This window comes from Ranitomeya imitator, chromosome 6 (genome assembly GCF_032444005.1).
Source record: "Ranitomeya imitator isolate aRanImi1 chromosome 6, aRanImi1.pri, whole genome shotgun sequence".
Taxonomy (NCBI): domain Eukaryota; kingdom Metazoa; phylum Chordata; class Amphibia; order Anura; family Dendrobatidae; genus Ranitomeya; species Ranitomeya imitator.
This window is the reverse complement of record NC_091287.1, coordinates 22,443,399-22,458,905: the sequence shown is the minus strand read 5'-3', so window position 1 is coordinate 22,458,905 and position 15,507 is coordinate 22,443,399. Positions and strand designations below refer to the sequence as shown.

General features: G+C 42.0%; 1 protein-coding gene across 2 annotated transcripts in view; it reads right to left on the bottom strand.

Moving 5' to 3' along the window:
- LOC138641707 (ETS translocation variant 1) overlaps positions 1–15,507 on the bottom strand; it is a 61,485-nt gene that overhangs the window by 9,008 nt on the left and 36,970 nt on the right. For both annotated transcript variants that reach the window (XM_069729313.1, XM_069729314.1), the window contains 2 exons: positions 10,989–11,177; positions 7,101–7,348 (listed from right to left, as the gene is read on the bottom strand). In XM_069729313.1, the coding sequence (XP_069585414.1) occupies positions 7,101–7,348; positions 10,989–11,177 (437 nt within the window). The remainder of the gene's footprint in view (positions 1–7,100; positions 7,349–10,988; positions 11,178–15,507) is intronic.

The following is a 15,507-nucleotide window of genomic DNA, read 5'->3' as shown; positions in this document are numbered from 1 at the left end:
CCTTTAGGGTTAGGATCCCTTTAGGGTTAGGATCCCTTTATCACCTTTATGGTGGGGGGTGGCATATCAGTGTGTTTTGTTTTTTTTATAAAAACGCATGCGTTTTTAACGCAAACGCATGTGCTTAAAAACGCATGCGTTTACATAGACATCAATAGGTGTTTTTGCCGTGAAAAAACGCATGCGTTTTTTTTGCGGCAAAAAAACACCGCAAAAATTACTACATGTTGCATTTCTGCAACACCACGCATGCAGAGAAAAAACGCATGCGTTGCAAAAACGCGTCAAAACGCATGCAAAAAAACGCATGCGTTTTTAATGTTAAATATAGGGAAAAAACGCATGTTTTTTTGCATTTTTCACCGCAAAAAAAAAAAATGCAAATGTGAAACCAGCCTTAAAAAAAAATAAATCCCAGAATCCTCCAGAGTCTCGAAAGGTCTAACTGTTAATTTGTGACTCTAAGAGCGGGTCAGGGCATAATCAAATTGCAGAAACATTTCTAAAGTGATTATTCAATCAAATGACTAACATGGTTAATTAGGAGCCATAAACATTGCTCTGAGGTTCATCAAAGTAATGACTTGCTCAGAAAAATAGTAGCTAATTAAATTGCCGGCTGCTTCCATTTCTACCTTATCTAATAACCAGTCACATCAATGAAATTTAGCATTTACAGTTTCAAACTGTACGAAATGTTGATACAAAACACAGAACTATTTGCACTGGTTAAACAGGGTGAGTTCAAAGCAAACAATTAGAAAACGCTGAAGACTAATTGTATCTCGCTCCCTGATTAAGACATGACTAAAGCTAAATAAATGTAATTCCATGAGACCATCTCGGCTCCAACTCTTCATCGGATGGAAAAAAGAAAAAAAACAGATTAGCGTGAATAGACTTCATCACATATTTTATAGTCAGCAGATAATGTGATTATCTAGGACTGTGCATAAGCAAAGCAGAGCCTGGCTTAAAGGGAAGCCATCGTCACAATGACCTATTGCCTAAATCAGGATTTTATTCTATCCATCGAGGAAAAATGGAACAGTACCATGGGAAAAGCAGTGGGTGCAAGGCCTCCCAAACAATTGTCCCGTTAGAATGTAAATAATTGTCCAAAAGCGTTGGCACCCTTGAAGTTGTTACAGAAAATGAAGTATTTCTCCCAGAAAGTTATTGAGGATACACGTTTTGTAATACACATGTTTAATTCCTTTAATTCCACAAAAAACACACAGAAAAGAAAGTGGACATAATTTTACACAAAACCCCCAAAATGGTCCTTGGCACCTTTCAAAAATTGTGGGTAAATAAATTTGTTTCAAGCATGTGATGCTCGTTCACACTCCCCTGTGGCAAGTAACAGGTGTGGTGTGTAATATGAAAATCACACCTGAAACCAGAAAAAAAGGAGAGACGTTGACTTAATCTGTGAATTGTGTGTCTGTGTGTGCCACACTAAGCATGGAGAACAGAAAGAGGAGAAGAGAATGGTCTGAGGACTTGAGAACCAAAATTGTTTAAAAATATCAACAATCTCAAGATTACAAGTCCGTCTCTATAGAGCTTGATGTTCCTTTGTCCACGGTGTGTAACATAATCGAGAAGTTTAAAACTCATGCCACTGTAGCTAATCTCCCTGGACGACAGAGAAAAATTGATGACAGGTTGCAACGTAGGACAGTCCGGATGGTGGATAAGTCCCAATCAAGTCCCCAAGAAAGTCAAGCTGTCCTTCAGGCTCAGGGTGCATCAATGTCAGTGTGAATTATCCAGCAACATTTGAATGAAATGAAACGCTATGGTAGGAGACCCAGAAGGACCCCCGCTGCTGACACAAACTTAAAAAAGCTACAATGCAGTTTGCCAAAATGTATGCGACTAAGCCAAAATCCTTCTGGGAAAGCATCTTCTGGACAGATGAAAGCAAAATAGAGTTTTTTGGTAAAGAACATCATTCTACTGTTTACCAAAACGGAATGAGGTCTACAAAGAAAATATATATACCCCGAAACAGCTGTCTGTGGATGGATACCATGTTTTGGCATAGGTGGTTTTCCTTTTTGGATGCTGCCCTTCCCATGGTTGTTCCTTCCCGGTGAAAGACCTGGCTATTTATTGCTTGCGTTGAGAAACACGTGATGGTGTCTCCGCGGCTTTTCTACATACAAAGAAAAGAACACTGTACCTACAGTCAAATATGGTGGAAGTTCAAAGATGTTTTGAGGGTTGTTTCACTGCCTCTGACCCTAAGAGCCTTGACTATGAGCAAGGCATCATAAAAGCTGAAGATTACCAAAGGGTGGTAATGTAGCGCCCAGTGTCAGAAAGCTGGGTTTGTGTCCTAGGCCATGGGTCTTCCAGCAGGACACTGACCACAAACATAGTTCAAGAAGACCCCAGAAATGAATGGAAACAAATCGCTGGAGAGTTGTGAAGTGGCAGCAATGAGTCCGGATCTAAATCCCATTGAACATCTGTGGAGAGATCTTAGAATTGCTGTTGGGAGAAGACGCCTTCAAATAGAGCAAAAGAAGAGTCGCCCAAAATTTCGGTTGAGAGGTATAAGAAGCTTGTTGGTAGTTATAGGAACAGACTGATTGCAGTTATTTATTCCAAAGGGTGTGTAACCAAATATTAAATAGAGTGTGCCAACAATTTTGTCCGGCCCATTATTGGGGTTTTGTGTGAAATTATGTCCAATTTGCCATTTTTTCTCTGGTTTTGTGTTGTTCCAATATACACAAAGAAAATAAACCTGTGTATAACAAAACGTGTGTAACTGCAATAATTTTCTGGGAGAAATACTTCACTTTCTGAAACAATTTCAATGATGCCAACACTTTCCGTCATGGCTATATTTATAAATATTTTAAAATATGTTAAAAAATGAAATCTTGCAAATTTTCACACTGGAAAATTAGTCCAGGTCCTACGCTCAATGCATCCTTAGGAACGGAGGCCGCCGCTTGCACCGCTGAGAGCCGGGGGCCGTCGGAGGGGTGAGTATATCCATATTTTTTATTTTTATATTTTTTTACATTAATATGGATCCCAGGGCCTGAAGGAGCGTCTCCTTTCCTCCAGACCCTGGAAACCATCCAGGATCGCTCCCTGCACACGCCGTACCCGGCGTATAAGATGACCCCCGACTTTTGAGAAAATTTTCAGGGGTTAATAAGTCGTCTTATATGCCGGAAAATACGGTAATTGTATTGAAGCATCTAATGAGCGTGTGCAAAAGTCATTATGAAGGGAGAGTAGCAGGAGAAGCTGCAACATGGCCTATAGTGATTGGTGGATTCTGTGTTATCAGCTTTGTATGGCGGTGTTACCTGTCCTTGTAATCCTGCCTCTGATGACAATGAGCCTGCTGAAAAGGTTTATGAGCATGTGAAAGTCTATAGCAGCCCCAGTTTAAAAAATAAATAACATCATCGTATTTATTTTTAATACATTAAAATGATCATGATGATGATGATGATGTTGATATCTTATATAAAGTTCTAAAGAAAAGAAATGCATAAAATAAGCAAACAATTAAAAAAAAAAACACAAAGCAGAAAAATAAGTAAAAATTAAACACAAAATGCTAGAATACAATACAATTAAACTTCGCTGGCGTTGTGTTTGCATCTTTTCAAAGATATTGAATAAAAACAATTATTATGAGATACTTGAAAATGAAAAGAGCGTTGCTGGAGGAGACTTGCCAAGAAACTAATTAAGGCAAAATGAAAGCAAGTACATGAAGTTACGAAAATAAAAACAAGCCTACGCTTCATAACGGTAAGGTCAAATTATGCGCACTTTTGCCGAAGAGCGCTTCCCTGCAAAAAGTATTTACACATGGAAGCGATCCACCGCGGCTGACAAATGCGGAAAACAGCAACCAATGCAGAAGAGGGGAAAAAAAAACATCTAGATGATGAGGAGGATGGGTTCTTTGCCTAAAGTCATTTACCAGGGTCATAAAAAGTAAGCCATTTTCTTTTAGAAAGAGCACCACACCTGAGCAAAAAGCACAGGGGATTCCTCAGTTTTGCAAAAAAGTTAAAATATAAAACATTACCTGCCTGCAATGCCCACTAGGGGGAGCTAAGTGCAGACAGTTATTAAACCAGATGATAAATCCACCCAGACCCTAAAACTTCACCTATTCACCTATCAGTGGCCAAAACTACTATACAACTGGGTGAATTGGGGGATCGGGAGCCCAGAATAAAAAAAAAGAAAAGCACTTGTACCCTGTACATACTATAATATCTATCTAATAAATATAATATATATATATCCATCCATTATATATAGATATATAGATAGAGATAAATACAATACAGATGTATATATGTATATATATATATATATATTTTTTTTTTAATAGGGCGTAGAACATGGTCATCAGAAGTAAACCCTCAATCTTTGCCCATCTAGATTTGCCCATTAAAATGATTATCTGAAACCATAGTTATGCTTCCATTGCCAGTCCCTGCCAAGCCCATTCCAATGCTTCCTAAATTCTTTGCTGAACTCTGTACTTCCTTGCTCAGGAACGAGTGACCTCTGCAGCCAATCACTGGCTATAGCGGTGATGAGTTGGTCACCAATGCAGCGATCCCATGTGCGTCTGTGACAGTGCAGGCAGTACGGAGACCAGCCTCGGAAGTGGGAGCAGCGGAGATCAGAAACGGTTCGGTGGGGGTTTGGTATGGTCACTATGACTTATTTTTTCCCTTTCTGTAGAATTAATAAAAAGTTGTTAGTTTCCAGAAAATCCTTTTAATTAATGTTGATATACTTGTGTCCATATCTACCTCCCCCGCCCAATTAAAAGGGGATTTTCGTAGATTTCCAACATAGATATCTGCAAGCATCATTTAGATGAATGGCCCAGTCACAGAGATTTCTGCATGTGTGCTAGGTTTCCCACAATACCGGCAAGGCAGAGAGAAAAAAAAAAAAGTAAGAAAAAGTTGAATGGAATTCACAACAGAGTATTTCTTTCTTAATCTTTCACAGTTGAGAATACAGCTCTCTACATCTGTGTATATCCGGGACACACGGAGCCCATAAAGTAGAGTCATATAACATATTGGCACAGTCAGCGAGCATTAATCATGGCTGGAAGTTATCTGGCAAGCAGAACAGCTGATGGAACTTTAAACCTTCCAGCTCAAGATTATTGAACGGACTCCCGAGATTTTTTTTTTTTTCTTTTTTAGCCCACGACCTCTCGTCGTCGACTTTATGAATGAAGCTCTGAGCGATACAAAGACCATTCATGTAAGACAGCGCTTACAAAAGGCAGCCCCCCTGGAGATCAATCAGTCATGGCTAAAACCTATTGGATTGGTTTAAGACCATCTCCAGAACTTCCATTACGGATTTAAAAGGCAGCCTGCGTTCCCGTGACCCCTCCTAATGCATAGAGAGGAAATCCAGACTGCGCAATTCTCAAATCAAATAACCAGACAGTAGCACTTACTGTAACTCTTGATCTCAATGATACGTGTTTATTAAGCAAAGCTTGAGCAACTGAGTCAGTATTTTTTTTTATTTTATTTTTTTATTTATATTTTTTTCATTGTGGCCTTTGTACATGCTGAGTAAATTTTGCTCATAAGCTTATTTTTCCTACAAATTAATCAAATTTGCCTCGGCTTTGCAAAAGTATTCGGATTCACCAAAATCCAATTTTGTTGCTATTTGCTTTCGACTAAATAAATTCAGGGAAATGTCAGTTGGAATCATTTTCTTCTGGATTATAGGTTGCCAGGAAGAGGAGTTTAGAAAAACAAAAATTCTGACGATATTCACCGCTCCTTGGCCCTTCTTTTTCCTGTCCCACCGCCTTTGCTCCTACAATTGGTTCTTCCATCATCTGTCCTTACTCTCGGCCTTCGGTAATTTTCGACTAGGTCTTTAATTCAATAGGGCCTACACCATCATACGGGACGTGATGCAAGTCAATAATGTGTTGCCACAGCATGTGGCAAGGTGTAGCGCTCCTCAAAAATGACCGGTTGAAGTATAACACACATTAATGACGACATGAGGCTTAGTGAATGGAAGATGGGACAAAAGTGGCCAGAGGCCCATAACAAGGACAGTACATAGAAGACAGAAAACATGGCTTCTTTTTCCCCAGAAGGCGCGCCAGTCCAAAGATCGAGTCTGGTATTACAACTCAACTAAATTAAGGCAAACAAGGCTCAGCATCAATATTACACACCACCTGAAAATAGGACTCACACTGATTTTTTGAAGAAATCAGACATGTTTTGCTAACCCAGGTGGAAAATAATTTAGCCTTGAGATAAAGCCTTTCGGGAAATGACTGGTTCCCAAGCCTCAATGTCAATCCAGCTTTAAAATTAGCATACATTTGGCCAAATACTATTTTTTTTTTCCGAAAAAGTTTAGATAGCGAACTTTCTTAAACTGTTACTTAGACGAACGGTCATGTCTCCACCAGAGAAGTCAACTCGATGGTGGGAGATGCATCAGGAAGACCAATAGTCAGATCATCTAATCAACTGCTTGACCCCTGAACTAAATCCTTCAAGTGAGAGTTGTAGGAGAGGCTTTGTGCATGGTTGGGTTACGTGTAAATGTAGACATCCAGCTATTATGCTCACTTTTAAACTTCTGGTGGGAAATGTGGTTGCACTTGTTACTGGAGGCAATTTTTTTGTCCAGATAGATATGAAAAATCTACACCTTCACATTTCCTATGAACACTCATCTTAGTATTCTACAGACTTTGCCACGATGGCCTGATAAGTGTTTTGAAGAAGATTTTAAGGTTATGATACTTGAGTTTTGGTTAGGTCCATATTTATTATACACAACTCCTCCACCCCCAGATACAACGAATCACGTCATTTTATCTTGGAGATGTTCCCGCCTTGGGACAGGCTGGTCCATCACTCTAATACCCATCTAATATTAATTTTACCAAAATGTAAATCAGAAAATGCATAACAGGATGGACTGGCCAACCAGAGGATAACTCAATATCTTAAGCATTGTCAAAACTAAGAACTTCAACAAAAAGTGGACAGTAAGCAAAAAAAAAATACAACATGGATATTTACCTGAGTCGTAAGCAAAATCTCTAGGTTCCTGCTTAATCATAAGAGGTGGAGGGAAGTTCTGGTTGGGGGCATTGCCCACCATAGTGCTGTGTTCATACACCGGATCATGATATTCTTGCTTAAATCCTTGAGGAGGGAACTGGATGCTTGGCTCAGACATTTGTCGTTGGTAGACAGGTCGGCCTTCCCTTGGCAACGTAGGAAGCGGTGGAAACGAATTGCACGGTTCTGAGAGCTGCCGACGAAACCTGGTTTGGAAAAAAATAAGAGAATAGAAACTAATTATTACAAAAATTACAAAAATTAAAACTAACTTAGAAACAGGTCTACAAATTATCGTTTAGCCGGCATTCAATTCATGTACTGTTTTTTTTTCAGCCTCTTCAGAGCACAGTATCTAAGAGTTTGGTCACCTTTATTGGGGAAGGTCTATCAAGCTTGAATATACAGTATATGGTTTCAGGATATTGACCACAAAGAGCTAATACAAGGTTTTGTGGGTTTTCTTGTGGCCAAAAGGGCAGGGCTCAAAACGTCATGCAGAAGACCACCTAATTATTGGATGAAATGCTTTGGGCACAAAAGGAAGGAGAAGGCTTCCAAATCATTGCATAAGTTTATGATCCTTAAAGATCTCCATTAGACTAAAGTCAGCCCAGCGCACCCATAGTCTTTCTGATATTGGGACCTCCCGAGCTTCCTCCAACCCAACCAGGAATCTCTCTCGCTCTCTCTCTCTCTCTCTCGAGAGAGAGAGAAAATACAAGTTTTTTAAAGGAGTTTCGACAACAACTATTCGATGTGTATGACAGCCTTTATTCTGTATTCTGCCACAAGCTGGATTAAAGAGTCTGTAGGGGCCTCCCAAATGTCACTCAATGGAAGAAATCCAAGTACCGAGGATTGGACAGGGTTGGTTTTAACATATTCAATCCCATCGTTCTGTTAAGAGATGAAGCCTCACCACGAATTGGCTGGTCTTCTTGACCTGTAAATTGGGGGAGGGGATTGGAGAAAATAGTCGTTGGCGCATCTTAAGAGCTTGGTTTGGGCCACTAGCCTTCCAAAAAAACAAACTATGATTCTATATTTCAGTCTTTGGATCCTTGTTGCCTAGAATAAGTTTGGGATTAGCTATATGGGTCCGAAAGGGCAATAGGATCAAACAATAGGATCTGGAGATTTTGGTTTTAGGTTTGGCTCTCCCAGCATACGTTTTCTCCTGCATGATGCTTGGATGCCATACCCGGCTTTTGTTTATATGTGTGCGCCGTTCTACCCTACCCAGTGTTAGACAAAAACAAAGCAAAGTCATGAAACATGAAGGCACATAAAATTTGTTTAAAAAGTTCCACCTGTAAAATGATTTATAAAAAAAAAAAACACACACATAAAAGCAATTAGCACATATTTTTGGCTCCGCTATTGCCAGCTCCGGAGACACTCCTTAAATTCTAAATCCAATTTTTTATTAGTTATTATAAAACAAATCCATTTTTTTTCTTTTATGTAAAAGGAAGGAATGAAACTATAGAGGAACGGCAGCCAAAGGTTAATTGTGTGATTGTATTTTAAAGGTGCAATGTGAGATAATCAAAGTGATTCCTCAGCGCTATTCATTGAAGGTCACAAGAGGAAGGTGGATTTATGGACGGGGATAAGAGGCTGCAACAAATCAAGAGATCGGGAGCGATGTTATGTTTTTTTGTTTTTTTTTCTACGGGCTTGACATCGGCGTGAGCCGCATCCAGCCAAGGTGATTCAAAACCATTAGTGAACGGCATAGTTGCATTTTACTCCACGATAGGAACATTTGCAATGCAAAACCAATATACAAAATAGATGTGGAATTTCCATGCTTGTGTAAGACTATAGGGATAAGGAATCACCAATGAGAGCCCGGGTTTGTATACAGAGAGCTCACTTTACTTTACTGGGTTATGATTGCTAAAACAACTCCGTTCATGAGTATACACCAAAAAGTGTCTTTGCTCGATCCCACCAACATGTATCTGATGGAGTAAAGTCCTCCATTAAGGATCAGAACAAATGACACAGTAGAGAGCGTCTACAAAGAGCGTCTACTCTCTCTGGAGGACCCAGCAATGCTCGAAAACATTAATTTTAGTGGACACCATGTAATGCCTCATTTCACCAGCGGTGGTGCTGCAGAGGAATTACACGATTGCTACGAGGTTCTTGAGCAGATTGCAGCACATCGCTTGGGGACACAATGTAATGAGCTTATTTTTTAGGCCCATTAAGAAATGCAGCAAACTTCCATTTACTTCCTTAGTCTTTCATTTCAATATGTTATTGAGTGACTCATTGGTGCTCACCTTGACCTCCTCCAACTTATAACTAACTCTTAGAAGACAACCCCTTTAAGTCACTGTCTTCATACAAGTCGCTTAAAATTCTTTTCAGCTGAGATCACCGGGCAGTAACCTATACTGAAGGGGCTGTCTCATGAACGCCACCTTTTTCATATACCCTATTAATTTATTAGATTATGTGTCTGTGGCACCCCAGGAGTTCGGGTACCACAGTAGTGCTGCCTTCCTCTCGGGGAAGGTAGTGCTATGCCTGGAGACAAGTGTGATTCCCTTAGCAGCTTAGCACACACACAACACCTTCCAAATCCAGGCCAGGAGGGGGAGCTCAAAACCCTGTTTTAGGACAGCTTCCCTGGATAAAGATCCTGGTTTGGAGGAGGAGCGAGTCAGTTGGTCCCAGGAGACCAGTGAGGTTAGTCTGGCAGAGACACTGAAGTAGAAGGAAGTCTGGAACTGATTGCAGACAGAAAGGCCTGGCAGCCAAGAGGGACCTGCAGCCTCTGGAAGGAGGAAGACCTGAGGGGTTGAATGTGGAGGAGCCGGAAGGGAAGGAACAAAGGAGTGAAACAGGGCTCAGAGGGGAACTGTGACCGGGCACCCTCAGAACCGAAGCGCAGTACCGAGTACCGGGAGTCTGAGGCCTTAGTGGAACTGTACGACACTTGGCAGAACCGGAGGGCTCAGAGCTTTATGTATTGGCCCACACAACGCCTGAGACGCAGCAGCACCTAGGAGCCCGGGGCATGATAGAGTCCCTGTAAAAAGGCTCAAGCTGCCCAGGTACCTGTCTCAGAACAGGGAGAATAGAGGATTCTGCAGGAAGCTTCAGGCAGCAGGGACTTCACTTTAGCAAGCGCTAGTTGGAAAGGCTCACGGGCCTGGTACCCAGGACTGTGGCCTGCCAGCTACAATAAACCAGGTAAAGACTTATAACTTGTGTCCTTTACTTATTTACCAGCAACTGTCATCACCACCATATACCTTAGGATCCCTGGGGACCCCACTTCACCTGTGGGAAGTGTACCATCAGTGCAGCAATAACATCCCCCACAGGACCCCTTTAACGCAGTGTCGGTCCCACTAATGACCGAACACCACAGGTGGCGTCACGACAGACTTATAAACATTGTTTTCCCTTAAAAGACCATCCCCCTTTAATTGAGTCCAAAGGCCACGGACCGAGTCGCAGACACCATGACATCCCCTTTAAGATCGGACCCGGTACCGAGTACCCTGCTACCCTGGTGGGCAGCTCATATCATAGAGCCAGAACAATATTGTTCTATGAGAAGTTTCTGTTCTAGTGGACTCAAAGCATCTCTGCACTCTTTATGTATGGCTGCCTTATAATACTATCTATCTCATGTCATTGCCGCGGGAAGGGAAATGAGAGGCAGGCCAAGGCTTCTATGTCAAAAGCAGCTGCCAGTAGAGGGACCCAAAGGCATCAGCCCTTAGCAGCATCGGAAATAGCCCCTTTAAGAACCTTAGAGACTCTCACAATTCTTGAATGGTAAAGTCGGTGCTCTCTGCGAGCCAAACAGTGACTTACCTATGGTCCATTGTGTAGGTGCTGTCTGGGATCGGCTGGGATGGTGGAAGATGTGTAGGAAAAAGACGTTCTGCTTTAGGATTCTGTGCTGTGTTCGGTGATGCATGATGTAGTGGGGACACTGGAGTGCTTGATGGGGTTGGGGGGTTAGAGGGCCTCATTCCAACTTGTGGTTTCTGATCATAGGCACTAGAAAGGAAATATAGATCCACTATTATTTACTTTCAATAAATATCAGTTCTTTCTACAAACATGTAACACAGGAAACTGAAAGCATGTAGTGATGGGCGAGCATGCTCGGCACTGCTCCATACCTCGATTGAGAGAGAAGAGAGATCGAGAGAGAGAGAAGAGAGATCAGAGAGGGAGAATAGAGAGATCGAGAGGGAGAAAAGAGAGATCAGAGAGAGAGAGAAGAGAGATCAGAGAGGGAGAGAAGAGAGATCAGAGAGAGAGAGAAGAGAGATCTAGAGAGAGAGAGAAGAGAGATCAGAGAGGGAGAATAGAGAGATCGAGAGGGAGAAAAGAGAGATCAGAGAGAGAGAGAAGAGAGATCAAGAGAGAAGAGAAAAGAGATCGAGAGGGAGAGAAGAGAGAGAGATCGAGAGGGAGAGAAGAGAGAGAGATCGAGAGGGAGAGAAGAGAGATCAGAGAGGGAGAATAGAGAGATCGAGAGGGAGAAAAGAGAGATCAGAGAGAGAGAGAAGAGAGATCAGAGAGGGAGAGAAGAGAGATCAGAGAGAGAGAGAAGAGAGATCTAGAGAGAGAGAGAAGAGAGATCAGAGAGGGAGAATAGAGAGATCGAGAGGGAGAAAAGAGACATCAGAGAGAGAGAAGAGAGATCGAGAGGGAGAGAAGAGAGAGATCGAGAGGGAGAATAGAGAGATCGAGAGGGAGAAAAGAGAGATCAGAGAGAGAGAGAAGAGAGATCAAGAGAGAAGAGAAAAGAGATCGAGAGGGAAGAGACATCAGAGAGAGAGAAGAGAGATCGAGAGGGAGAGGAGAGAGAGAGATCGAGAGGGAGAGAAGAGAGAGATCGAGAGGGAGAGAAGAGAGAGATCGAGAGGGAGAGAAGAGAGATCGAGAGGGAGAGAAGAGAGAGAGAGATCGAGAGGGAGAGAAGAGAGAGAGAGATCGAGAGGGAGAGAAGAGAGAGAGATCGAGAGGGAGAGAAGAGAGAGACAGATCGAGAGGGAGAGAAGAGAGAGACAGATCGAGAGGGAGAGAAGAGAGAGAGAGAGAGATCGAGAGGGAGAGAAGAGAGATCAGAGAGAGAGAGAAGAGAGATCAAGAGAGAAGAGAAAAGAGATCGAGAGGGAAGAGACATCAGAGAGAGAGAAGAGAGATCGAGAGGGAGAGAAGAGAGAGATCGAGAGGGAGAATAGAGAGATCAAGAGGGAGAAAAGAGAGATCAGAGAGAGAGAGAAGAGAGATCAAGAGAGAAGAGAAAAGAGATCGAGAGGGAAGAGACATCAGAGAGAGAGAAGAGAGATCGAGAGGGAGAGGAGAGAGAGAGATCGAGAGGGAGAGAAGAGAGAGAGATCGAGAGGGAGAGAAGAGAGATCGAGAGGGAGAGAAGAAAGAGAGAGATCGAGAGGGAGAGAAGAGAGAGAGAGAGATCGAGAGGGAGAGAAGAGAGAGAGAGATCGAGAGGGAGAGAAGAGAGAGAGAGATCGAGAGGGAGAGAAGAGAGAGAGATCGAGAGGGAGAGAATAGAGATCGAGAGGGAGAGAATAGAGATCGAGAGGGAGAGAAGAGAGATCGAGAGAGAAGAGAGATCAAGAGAGAAGAGAAGAGAGATCGAGAGGGAGGAGAGATCAAGAGAGAAGAGAAGAGAGATCAAGAGGGAGGAGAGATCGAGAGGGAGAGAAGAGAGATCGAGAGAGAAGAGAGAGATCAAGAGAGAAGAGAAGAGAGATCGAGAGGGAAGAGAGATCAGAGAGAAGATACATCAGAGAGAGAAGAGACATCAGAGAGAGATCAGAGGGAGAAAAGAGATCGAGAGGGAAGAGAGATCGAGAGATTTTTTCCACTAAAATGAAACTGTCCTCTGGAAAAATGCTCGAGTTTCACACTCACTTCCATTATGCTCGCTAGTCGCTACTCGAGGAGAGCCAAAATACCAAAATGTGCAGGTAATAAAAGGACTCCTCAGTAATAACTGCTATTTGTACAACTTTTGGATATTTTTAGGTTTTCTAAAGCAGAAGATAAACGCAGCCACGGTTGCAGCTTCTACAGGAGTTAGAGCTCAGCTTTCTCTATCTTCAGATGGAATCCACACATTGCTAATCTGAATTCTAGCTAATATGGAGGTAAGAACTCGACTAAGAGGAGGCTTCACTCAGAAAATCTGCCATCCGATGCATTGATTTGGGAGATGGAGAGATTTGCCTTTATATAACTAGGCTTGCCATTAAAAGGATTGTATTTAAAAAAAAAAAATGTCCAGAATTAGAAAAACATGGCTGCTTTCTTCCAAAAACCAGTGCCACCCTTGTTTAGAGCTTGTGCGTGCTATTGCAGCTCACTTTAATCAAGTAGAGTGGCAATACCATACTCAACCTGTAGAAGCCTGGCTTTTTTTTTTATCCTGGACAACTCCTTTAAGAGAACATATATCAAATCCTAAAGCTCTGGTTGAATAGATGAAGAAGACCTTTTTTTATTTAGAGTGGTAATGTTGCAAAAAACCTGTCTCTAGCACTGAAGAACCCAGCAAGTCCTTACATTTTCATATGAGATCAATGCAATACCTCATTTCACCTGTAGAGGCACTGCAAGAAAACGGAACTTGCACACAGATTACAGAAGATTGATAGTTGACCCGATGATAAGACACCTTGGGGATCAGCATCAGCAAAAAAAAAAAAAGTTCTGGGACAGTTGGTTGACAAGAGGATGGGTCCAACTCAAAGACTAAAACTTTTCCAGGGATTTTTAATTTTTGGAAGAAGGGAGAATGAAGCGACCTTTCCAGGCTACAATGTAACAGATGTCCTTGCTACATTAGACATATTTACATAGAAGCTGAAGGAGAATCATGTGATCGCCTATGTCGCCTACCTACGAGTCACAATACACTCACCGCCGGACGAGCGCAGCAATGTAAATCACTTTAAAAGCCTGTCTCGTCTATGCTAAACAAAAATGCATTACAGTAAGGGAAAAAAAAAGCAAAGGTTAAAAATCTGCGTGTAAACACTTCTGCTGAAAAGCATTATTTTTCATCTACAGGGATCGTAGAGCCAAGAGGCCCCAAAACAGCCCCATAAATTACATAAGTGCCATCTACACAGACCCGTAAATTACAAAGGTGTCTTAATATTTTTAGACGCTGATTGTAAATTCATCTGCTCTAGTAGACTCAATAAACAGAAGTCTGCGCCTTCATTAAAGATTATTAAAAATATTTTACTTTTTTATTTTTATTTTTTTTTTTCAAACTTTTTTTTTTTAAAGTTTGCAGAAGTCAAAAAGTCTTGCACATTTGTCAATAATTTTATATAATATGACCAGATTTTTAGCTCTGTCCCATATTGGCACATGTATAAAGTGAATCCCACTGCATTGTCTATCCGAGTCAAGGGAAGCCTGAAATCCACCATCAGTCTCATCCTACATTTTAAGCAAACTGACAGTGTCCGGGGGGTTGCACATTTATCATTTATTTACTAAAATGTTGGGCGATTTTGAGATCTGCCACATTAGTCCTGTTTATCATTGACTTGGACTTGGCTGCATGGTCTAATGGAGTCAAAAGGTAGTCAAAAAATTGATCATCGATCTCATTATGGACTGAGAAGGAATCTCCTATATTTTATACTGCAAACCGGCTTCTTCTGAAAAGTCAATGGTAGAAATGAGCAAATAGATTCAAAGCGGATCAAAATTGATACAAATTTGCCCTCCAAAATTTGGATTCAATAGAATCCAATTTTTTTTCCGATCCAATGGTCTTTAAAGGGAACCTGTCACCTGATTTTGGCGGGACAGGTTTGCGGTTATATGGGCGGGGTTTTCGGGTGTTTGATTCACCCTTTCCTTACCTGCTGGCTGCATGCTGGCTGCAATATTGGGTTGAAGTTCATGCTGTGTCCTCCGAAGTACACGCCTGCGCAAGGCAATCTTGCCTTGCGCACGCGCAATATGCTTTGCCCAAGTGCAGGCAAAGCCGAAAATCCTTAGAGCGCATGCGCCGGCGAACTATGTCCCGGAAGTATTTCGCTGTGTTCCAGGACATAGTGCGCCGGCGCATGCGCACAAATGCTTTTCGGCTTTGCCCGCAGTTGGGCAAAGCATACTGCGCGTGCGCAAGTCAAGATTGCCTTGTGCAGGCGTGTACTACAGAGGACACAGCATGAACTTCAACACAATATTGCAGCCAGCATGCAGCCAGCGGGTAAGGAAAGGGTGAATCAAACACCCGAAAACCCCGCCCATATGACCGCAAACCTGTCCCGCCAAATTCAGGTGACAGGTTCCCTTTAAAATTGAGAAAAATGGCAGCCAGATTTTT